General features: G+C 34.6%; 1 protein-coding gene across 3 annotated transcripts; it reads left to right on the top strand.

Moving 5' to 3' along the window:
- The first annotated feature begins 539 nt into the window (after positions 1-539).
- On the top strand, positions 540-8004 carry LOC132630989 (protein IQ-DOMAIN 9-like). 3 transcript variants are annotated; one of them, XM_060346590.1, is made up of 7 exons: positions 573-693; positions 1942-1996; positions 2710-2812; positions 3475-3624; positions 4068-4295; positions 6475-6588; positions 7252-8004. In XM_060346590.1, exons 3-7 carry the CDS (start codon positions 2738-2740, stop codon positions 7582-7584), a joined length of 900 nt encoding a protein of 299 aa, XP_060202573.1. In that variant the 5' UTR covers positions 573-693; positions 1942-1996; positions 2710-2737; the 3' UTR covers positions 7585-8004. The 3 variants fall into 3 exon arrangements, with proteins under 3 accessions (XP_060202568.1, XP_060202573.1, XP_060202570.1); XM_060346587.1 differs by having other exon boundaries at positions 585-693; positions 1911-1996; XM_060346585.1 differs by lacking the exon at positions 1942-1996 and having other exon boundaries at positions 540-693.
- The last annotated feature ends 2742 nt before the right edge of the window (positions 8005-10746 follow it).

The raw sequence follows: 10746 nt of genomic DNA, 5'->3' as shown, positions 1-10746 counted from the left end.
GTGTCAGTGTGGGCTTATATAGCCTTGGTCTTCGGCACCTCAATAATTAGCTATTAGGTTGTGGTTCTGGTGAGTTATAACAATTTCTTACCGAATCAAATTATACCACAAATTGAAAATCATACCAATTAAAGCCATGTCATGAGATTTGTTCAACAGTCGTTGTAGCAGTGTATTATTGACTTGACTACAAAAAAAAACTAAAGATTTATTGATATTTGAGTTGGTTAAATCCCCTTTGATTGAGGGGAAAATAAATCATTTTCTAATCCAATTGTACAGAAAAAAATTCATTTTTATATTCTATGGTTCAACAACAACAGCATACCCACGGGAGGATAAAGTGTACGCAGATCATACCCTATCTCGAAAGATAAGGACGCTGTTTTTGAAAAATCCTCAGCTCAAAAAAAATCACAACAAAAAAGGCTAATAAGCACAGACTTATATTTTACGGTTCTTTTGGAAATAAATAAATAAATATCCTGAGCTGTGGTCAAACTGAGGGTCCATGTCCAATCAACATATTTTTCAAACAATGGCATATGTATACTATACCTACCTTTTTTTTTTTCCACTCATACTACTATTTTGCAATTTTATTATTGTCACTCACTTTTCTTTGTGTTTTCAAGATTACCAATTTTCCAGTAAGGTCTTTTGCTACTACTAAATGTGAAGGTTTCCTCTGTGGTATGTTCTTGAGTCAAGTTTACATTTTTATGTGTTCTTGTTACTTACTGGTGTAAATATGTATCTTGGTACTCCTTGTTTGACCAAAATTTTAACTAGATTTGTGTGTTGATGTGGGAAAGAAATCAACAGTAGTTTTGGCTCATTGGATAAATTTAATAGCTTTGACATACTCCCTCGGTCTCAAAAAGATTGTCTTATTTTACTTATTTATTTATCTCGTAAAGATTGACACATTTTTATATTTAAAAATAATTTAACTTTTATGAGATATTCACTGCCACACAAATATCTAAAATTTATTTTGGATCACACATTTCAAAAGTGTTCCTTTATTTCTTAGATTCCGTATCAAATGTTCTTTTTACTTAGTGATACTAGAAACAAAAGGGTGTTCTGATTTGGCTGCTCTGAGTGTTCTTTTTAACTACTATTAGTATTCACTCATGATATCTTTCTGCATTTGCAAGGAAGCTAAGTTTGATGTTGAAGAATAATAGTCTTCTTTCTGAAGAGGGTTAGGATAGGCTATATCAGGTGTTAGTAACTAGGTTCTAAATTTGATTTTCGTACACATTTGATAAATTTCTTAATACAGATACAGGATTTGAACTAGAGCTTACTAGATTCGGCCGAACCCGTAGTCAACTTTTAGCTCCGCCCCTGATTATGTTTCAGTGCTGCAGATTATCCGCAAATGATCCTCCTGCAACCTGTCTGTTTTATTTTAGACATAAGGGTGGGTTACATATTGTTCGGAGCCACCTTAGGCGAAGGGTGGTCAGGTGCACACCCTTTGCTAGAAAATTAGGCGGTGTATATAGGTTAAATGTTAGCTATTGTGTGTATATATTAACTTTTGCACACCCTTAACACAAATGAGAAGAACATTTGCACACCCTTAGTCAAATTCCTGGCTCCGCCACTATATTGTTGGTAATTGGGGTGGGGGGTGGGAGAGATTGCACTATGGTTAGTTTGAATCTTATTACATATTTCTGTGTATGTGTGTGTGTAATTAAGAAACTTTTTATTATATGTTTATGCTAATTCTGATGTATTATCTGAAAAGAGTAGTGAGTATACTGGATGCAATGTATGCTCATGTCCTGGAACCGCCTCTGTTAATTAGACAGAATCTTCTACTACCCACTTGGAGCTTTTGTTGTGTACCCCTAGTGATATATGGAGTAATATATATGTTAAACCGTAAACAGATATTAAGCAATGCTTGATCAAATTTTTTAGAACACCGTATTACAAGGAGCTTCATGCATAGGATGCGGAGTTCTGTGTATATGAGGTGATTTCTACTACTGAATTGGACAATTATGTTTGCATATGCTTGATAGTCATCGTTCCGAAGACCATCTTTTCTTGCTTGTACATCACATAAGAAGATGATTGCTAGTTGCTAGATTTTCATTAAGCAGTAGCTAATGTGTTCAGTATATACTTTTGTGATGAGAGACGCAAGGTACCAGATTATTAAGTACTTCCCCTGTCTCAATTCATGTGACACCGTTTGACTTGACACAAAGTTTAAGAATGAAAAGAAGACTTTTGAAACAAGAAAGGGGAATTTTAAAGTTAAGTTGTTTCTAATTATAGAAAGATGACATTCTTTTTGGGACAGACTGAAATGGAAAGTGCGTCACATAAATTGGAATGGAGGGAGTATTATTTTGTTAATGTGTTGTGTAATCTATCATTTAAAAATTTCTAGGTTGTTCAAAAGCATGTGTCTATTTTTGGGTTTTGGAATAATTCTTTTTGCGTTTTTGGCCCACCAAATCATTGCATCACTTGCATTCACTGATTCCTTATTCCCATGAGCTGTAGTTTAGTTGCACATTGAGTATTAATAAAGCACTAATATCTTGCTGTTATTAGAAAAGTTCCCTATAATATAACATGTGCTAGGCTGGCAGATTTTATTGAACTTTGACTTTAGTTTTTCTGCTTACTGATTGAAAAACTAATACTCTTCCCTTTTCAATTTGTTATGCCCTGCAGAGTAAAATATATATAACAAGCATCTGCAATGGGTTCTGGATACTGGCTTAAAAATGTAATCAGTTTTAGAAAAGCTAAAGATGGCAGATCGAAAAGATTAAAGGTAAGCTTCCGTAGTTGCTACTTATTTTATCCACGGTTCTATTTTACTCTTGGATTGCAGAAGTGGTAGATCATTAATTTATCTCAATTTCCAGACTCGACACCAAGAATTAGTACATAATATGATAGGTACTGTGGACAAGAATAAAGGCATTTGACAAGTAATAGTCTGTTTAATGGTTTAAGAAAAAGTCGTTTGCTCTCTCAGATTGATACCTACGATGGTGCTTGCTATTAATTCCTTTGTGCGTGTGTGTGGCTTGCCTAAAAGTTTGAAAGAGTTATGTATGGCGCTTAAATAAAAGGGGATTTTTTTCATTTTTGGCCCGTCGGCCGAAATTAATTACAGGAGCCAAAATGTACAAAACCTATATACTGATTATGTATATTACATGTATATTTTGTGTATACTTATGTATATTATATGTATATTTCTACTTAATATACAAAACCTACACATTTGCTCTCTACTATTCTTTCGAGCAGTCCAAACATGTAATTATCCCAAATAAGTATTCTTAAGATGGGAAGTGAAATCACTAATAGATACTCTCATAAATCATGATTCTATTATAGCCCATTCCTTATGTTATTTTCATGAGTAGCTTTTTTCACCAGTACTAGACAACGTCAATCAGATTCGTCGTTTTATTCTTGAGACAGGGAACGTCTATTGGAAGAAAGGGGGATGACTCTCAGAAAGAGCCTACAAGAAGAAAAAGTGGTGCCTCTACCAAAAATCATAGGAAACAGGGAATGCCTTCTGAGGATAACGCAGCCACAAGGATCCAGACAGCTTTCCGTGCATATATGGTAACATAATGTGCATAACCATTATAGCAACTAGATGTTGTTTAAATGATTTCCTTGATCTCAAGCATATATGTACCCCAAGTAAATTCCTCTATTGATGTCCTTTTCTGTGAAAAGCAAAATGTTTTATGACTCTGCAGTTATGGAGTTTGTCCGATGGAATTCATAGGTATAGGAAGAAGTTCTATCAAATAAAGATTTTTCTTTCAACCATTTCTCGATTGTTAATACAATATATATGGATGGCTACTACCAAGAGTATTACACCCATAAATTGAATACTAAAATTCTATAGTTTGATGTGTAAGATTTTAGTTTATAATTTTGGTGCTTAATGAATCATGCTAAACAATGACAGACCACGTTCACAAAAGTTCGGCAGCCAACTCCATGAGTTATAATTTGCAATAGGGATGATCATGAATATTTGTTCTCCTTTACAGGCAAGGAAAACTTTACGTCGCTTGAAAGGAATATCAAGGTTACGTTCGATGACACAACACCCTTCTGTGAAAAAACAAGCTTCGGCAACCTTGAGCTCTCTCCATTCATGGAACAGGATACAAGCCGAGATTAGAGCTCGCCGTGTTCGTATGGTCGTAGAAGGACGTCTTAAGCAGAAGAAGGTGGAGAATCAATTGAAGCTAGAGGCAAAGCTTCATAACTTAGAGGTAAAACTTAGCCATTTTCTTCTGCTCTGACTGTTTTATACTAGATTTATCATAAGATATTGAAGCCTTCAAATCTTTATTTGCTAGTACTCCCTCCAGCCAATTTTATGTGAAGGTGTTACTATTTGGGAAGTCAAACAATTTTTCCTTTGACTATATCTTTCCCAAACTCTTTTTAAATTTTTCGAATCATTAGCTATGTTGATTTGTAGTACTTTTCGTGTAGCTTTCAAATATGTAAATTTAAATTTAAAATATTTGAAGAATTTATACCCAAGTTGATAGTCAAAATTAAGTGTATTGACCCTCGTACTCCGAACCCCTTCACATAAATTGGGACAGAGGGAGTATCTCTTTTGCTCTCTTATACTAGTTTCTTTTTTGGTTATGATCTTTACCTAGAACCAGTTCTGTTCATCCTAAAAAAGATATTTCCAAGAGAAGACTACTCTTTGGCTGCAAGACAAGTTCAATTAGACAAATAAAACATAGAACGTTGTTGAAGAAACTACAAAGTACGACTGAACAAAAGCTCTACTTTGCAATATCTTTGGTTCATATGAGCTATGGTTCCTGTGATAGTTCTTCAGGATTTGATGCCTTGGCTTATTTATAATTAAAACAACTTGTTATATTTGTACAATTCGAGGGAATTAAGCTGATCTTCTTTTTTCTACATTCCAAATATTGGAATTTCAGTCGTATTCCAAGTCATATGCTGCCGTAACCGTACTCTGTGACTTTGTGTTCTGTGTATATTGCGCATATCTTACAAGAATAGAAGACTAAAATTACCAGCGCTTCGGTCAGAAACAATGAAAAAAGAAGAAGAAAAGTTTCCACTGTCTAGGTACTCCCCAAAAGGACTATATTACTCCCTCCATTCCAATTTATATGACACTCTTCCTTTTTAGTCAGTCCAAAAAACAATGACACCTTTCTATATTTAGTAAAAAATCAACTTTAAAATTACCTTTTTATCTTTAATGAAATGATTTCTAGCCACACAATTTCTTATGGTTTGTTTTACATGACAAGTTTCAAAAGTCTTTCTTTATTTCTTAAACTTCGTGCCATGTCAAACACCTTCATGTAAAATGGGACGGAGGGAGTTCTAGTTTTGAGTAGGATCACTTTGAACTACTTTCATGTTTCTGAACCTTATTTGGAGATAACTACACAATGCCCTCTGACCAATCTATCTCATATGAAGATAAGACACATGGAAATTGTTTAATTATCAAAAAGTAAAAGACATATGGAAGCCCCCGGGGATTAGCTCAATTGATAAAGGCTGTGGGACTTGTGTCTTAGCTCTCAAGTTCGAGCTCTGTGCCAAGGAATGAAATCCAGTATTTTAGCGGAGAATGGTAGAGAGGCGGGCCCATCATCCCTGAGTTTTGAAGCTGCAGTTGGCCCAAAGAGTTGGCTCCAGACAGATTTCTCAAGCATAAAAAAATTAAGTAAAAGACACATGGAGAACAGTCTAAGTAGTATGTGTATGACAATGACAACTCATTTGAAGCGGTGTGTCAGAGACTCGACTGGATCATAATCCCTATAAAAATACCTGCATGTGTGACAGCACCAACTATGAGAAATCCTTATCAAATGATAATTCATGCCCTACTAGGAGCTCTATATATGCAAAGAGCTTAGTTGTGCACAATAGCTATCTAGAAGCTAAGACTTAAGGACTTTATGCATCTAGTCATTTTCATTCTGAATTTGGTTCACACCAAGTGAACTTTCTAAAACACATGAACAACCACACTTCATTAATGCAAAGTTGTGCCTTATTTCATCCTCGGTCAAGGTAACAAATTTATTGTTGCAATGGAGTTCTGTAGTGTCTGGTTAAGATTATAGTGAAGTCTCCCAAAGTTACCTGAAAAACATATTATTAGTCCCTCAGTCCCAATTTATGTGATGGTGTTTGACTGGGCACGGAATTTGGAAAGAAAACTTTGAAACTTCTTGTCTAAAATAAGTCATAGATGTTTGTGTGGCTATAAATCATTTCATTAAGGGTAAAATGGAAAGTTAAGTGTTAAACTGTCACTAAAAATAAAAAAGGTATCATTCTTTTTGGGATTGACTAAAAAGAAAAGAGTGTCACATAAATTAGGACAGAGGGAGTATTAGATTCCGTTGTCTAACATGAGCCAATGGCTGACAGGTAGAGTGGAATGGTGGCCCTGAAACAATGGAAGTTGTTGTATCAAGGATACATCAGAGAGAAGAAGCAGCAGTGAAGCGGGAGCGGACTATGGCATATGCATTTTCACATCAGGCATGTTACTTTTGATACGATTCTCTGAGTTATATAGTATTTACATTGTCAATTCTATGAGAAAATGACAAAAATGGTCCCTTATGTTCGAGGGTAGGTCCAAAATAGTCCCTTAAGTATGCACTGAACAGTGTTGGTCCTTCAAGTTTGCTAAAAGTTAACACTTCTAGTTGCTGTCAAATATTTACCGAACTCTGTCGGTTAGATATGACAGGAACAGTGGAAAAAACAGATGTACACCAAGAAAGTCCAATCGAATCTTAAAATATGCAACACGAAAAACTACACCAAAAAAAAAAAAATATATATATATATATATAAAAACTAGCAAAAATTACACCTCAAAAAGCTGCACCAGACTCTAGAAATAAATAAAAAGAATAGCAGAAACTACAAAAATTGTACCTCTAAATGTGAGTTCCCTCTAATTTCCTTTTTTTTTTTTTTAATAGTTCCCGTCAAATCTAATAGATAAAGTTCGGTTATAAATATTTGATTGAGACTAAAAGTGTTAAACTTTTGACAAACTTAAAAGACCAAAACTGTTATAGTGCATATTTAAGGGACTCTTTTGCACCTACTCTCAAACATAAAGGACCATTTTTGTAATTTTCTCTCAATTCTAGACCAAGAATTATCATTGATCAAAATATTATGTAACAGTGGAGAGCCAATTCCAACCCAATATTTGGATCAAGTAACCATGATTTAGGCAAAGCTAATTGGGGCTGGAGTTGGACAGATCGCTGGATCGCTGCTCGACCATGGGAAAGCCGACTCCCTGTTCGATCAAGTCCAAAAATTGCCAATAGGACAGCAGCAAGCAAGACTCCTAGAAGTAATAAAACTCAAACAGCAAAAACACCAGTTTCTGTTAAATCAAGTTCTGCCAATTGGAAACGCACTATGAAGCCTCGAAAGCTATCGTACGAAGCAGCTGATAAACTAACTGCAAAGAAAGGAATCAACAAAGATGAGGCAAGCATTGACTCTTAGAAGCAATTAAAAGAAGAAATATGTTCAACCTAAGACGTGTTTCTACAGTTCCGCTGAGGATGATGGTGAAAAACTTGAAGTTGGATATGTGTCTGAGAAGTGAAGTTTGCCAGTTTTTCCTTTACAACAACATACCCAGTATATTCCCACCAGTTTTTCCTTTAAATTTCCAATTTTTTTTGAGCTCATGTATATGAAAGAAAACAAGTTATTCGTCGACTATTATGTGTATAGATAAACTATACTCATATTCAAACTGTTCTTTTATAGGTGCACAGCCCAGTAAATTCAGAAGCGTTCCTTTTTTGTTTTGGTCTCGAAATGTTTTGCTCAGAACATCTGTTTTGTACATAATGTAAAAGATATTGCAGAGTGTTTTTGGTGTAGTAATATCTTATTGCTTGGTGATACTTTGTCAAACACCATTGATTTTTTTTCCAGATACTGTCAATTGTATCACATGTTGGTTTCATATACAAAGTTCAAGTTTTCTTTAAGTCGATCATGTTTAACAACGGTAATGTTGTCTCCGTGTAACCTATAGGTCATGCGTTTGAGCCGTGGAAGCAGCCACTAATGCTTGCATTAGGTTAGACTGTCTACATCACACCCCTTGGGGTACGGTCCTTCTCCGGACTCTGCTAACTCGGGATGTTTTGTGCACCGGGAAAGCCACTATGCTTACATTAGGTTAGATTGTCTACATCACACCCCTTGGGGTGCGGCCCTTCCCCGATCCCTGCTAACTCGGGATGCTTTGTGCACCGGCAACCCCTTTTTTTTTTTTTTCTAGTTTGGAAACATATCAAAATACTTACTATTTTAATTCACTTAAGCATGTACTTAGAAAATGCTACGTTCATGAAGCCTCTATGACAACTGACTGAAATGATTGCTTGAGATACAACTGGGCATGATAAAAGTGCAATAAGTATAATGGCAACCACACTGGATCCTGAGATAGGCTCACCAAAGTGAATTTGCCAATTCTTGTTCGTATATCCGTCACGGAGGTACTCGTCTCTGAAAAGATAAAAAAAGATTTAGTCAATAATTGAAAACAAACCCAAAATAAATCCCAACCTTTAAAATACAAAAAGACATGTGGCAGCCATCTAAGGCTGCATTGACAAATACTGGAGCAATAAACAATCCCAAAAAGTGGTATACTGGAATGTCAAAAGGCCAAATAAGATTCACTAAAATTTCCATCTTAATTTGCAGACTCAGTACAAAAAAATAAACGATGCACATCACCAAACATTAGTTTTTAATGTGTAGAGCCATCAGCCAATCACCACAATTAGTAATAATAATTAATCATTCTTTCTTAATCCGACTAAATCATGCAGTGGGGTGATTTTCTCCATAATACAAGTTATGTGAGCACTAGCACATACTCCTATCAAATGTAGTGAACTGGGAAACTTAACCATCAATTTTCTAAATTTCTTGTTGATGGAATCATAAATATAAAACTATATGGACTAAACATCAAGTGCGAAAAAGTATTTCTGTATGGTAGAATGTTTGTGTAATTGTGTTTGCTTTCAAACGGGCGCATGTACGAGAGATGACGTATGGACTTTAAGCTATCATGATAAAAAGGATCTTGAAGTTTTGGAAATTAAATTTATCTATTGAATCTACGTTAGTATTGTTGACAAGTTTTATGTATACCAATTTTCTTATCCTTAAAAAATGAAATTAACGTATTTATAATTTTATAAGAAATACCATAAGTTGCAATTTTATAATTAAAAGCACTTAAGGTAAATAAGAATTTTGAATAAAAATTATTTGACTCCTAAAATGTTAATTGTATCATATAAGATAAAATAAATATAGTGCATATTCTTTTAATAGAAACGATTCATATTTGTGCATATGAAATTTTCGACTTGTTTAATCCTTTAAAGTGATATGTTTTCCTCTCATAAAAAACAATTATATTAATTAAGAGAAATTAATATGTAAACCAGATATCATCCTGAGAAAATCTTATCTTAAACTGCATTTTGGAACGAATATTTGTTATTTTTCTATTTTCATCTTCAATTCTAATTAGGTAAAACTATTGATGCCACTGTATAATAAAAGGTAAAATACTTAATATACTGTTACTGTTCTCCTATTGGAATTTGAAACAATAAATCCTAATAAGTATAACCCAAAAAAGCAAATTCTATAAAAACCAAATCCATGTCATGCATTGGTCTTTTTTCCTCCTATTACATGAATTTATGACTAGCTTTATCTGCAAAGTAGTTCTCGTATTATAAATATAGTTGTATGCTTTGTTACATTTTCAAACTATAACATATTGAATTCAAAATTCATTCGCTTATCTTTCCTTTAAATTAGACAAAAACTCTTTTTTTTCCCTCTCTACGGAAACTCCTCTGTTTAGAAATCTATCAAATATATACATATATATTAAACTTCAAATCATGATCCGCCTATGCCATTAACGACTTCTTCAGAGCTTCCACATGATGTAGCTTTCGAGATATTAACTCGAACATCCTTAGAAACACTTGCACGCAAAGTAGTAAGGAAAACATGGAATGGGATGACATATGAATCAAGCTTCACGGAAAGTTATTGTCGTAGAACCAACCCGAGGTTCTGGATTCGAACCCTCACTCAGTCAAAATAAATAATAATTTTGCAAGGCAAGACTTTTGCCAAAAGTCTGCCTTATGCGACATACTTTGCCTTAAGACATAACTTAAAGTTTGCCTTACAAGGCCGGTTCTATGTAACTTTGCCCGAATAGACATAAGTTCATACAAACCTATGCCTTGCGAAATTATTATTATTTTTGACTCTGCTGGATTTTGCACCCAGAACCTAGGGGTATTTTCGGCCTTTTTTTTGCACGAAATGTCCTTCAAAAGGACTGGTCTTTAGTTTTTGCCCCTCAAATTAGTGGTCTTTAATTTTTGCCCTTCGCTAAAAGCCTCTTGGTTCCAACTTCGAACCCCCGCCCAGTTAAAAATTAATTTTTTTTGCAAGGCGTAAGTTGGGATTCGCATGGCATAAGTTAGGTTTCAAACTCTGCCTTAAGCAAGGCAAAATAAAATAAAATATTACTTTGCTGGAATTTTGCATAGGTTTGCCTTGAGGCCTAATTTTGGGTAAAAGTTTGCTTTAGACAAA

The sequence above is a fragment of the Lycium barbarum genome, chromosome 1, assembly GCF_019175385.1.
Source record: "Lycium barbarum isolate Lr01 chromosome 1, ASM1917538v2, whole genome shotgun sequence".
In the NCBI taxonomy this organism is placed as follows: domain Eukaryota; kingdom Viridiplantae; phylum Streptophyta; class Magnoliopsida; order Solanales; family Solanaceae; genus Lycium; species Lycium barbarum.
The sequence above is the reverse complement of the archived record's forward strand: the minus strand, read 5'-3'. Positions and strand labels throughout refer to the sequence as shown.

Coding starts and splice junctions, on each gene's coding strand:
- LOC132630989 (XM_060346585.1), top strand. CDS start 2,738: ATGGGTTCTGGATACTGGCTTAAAAATGTAATCAGTTTTAGAAAAGCT. Junction 4,296..6,474: donor CAAAGCTTCATAACTTAGAG/GTAAAACTTAGC, acceptor AATGGCTGACAG/GTAGAGTGGAATGGTGGCCC. Junction 6,589..7,251: donor CATATGCATTTTCACATCAG/GCATGTTACTTT, acceptor ATTATGTAACAG/TGGAGAGCCAATTCCAACCC.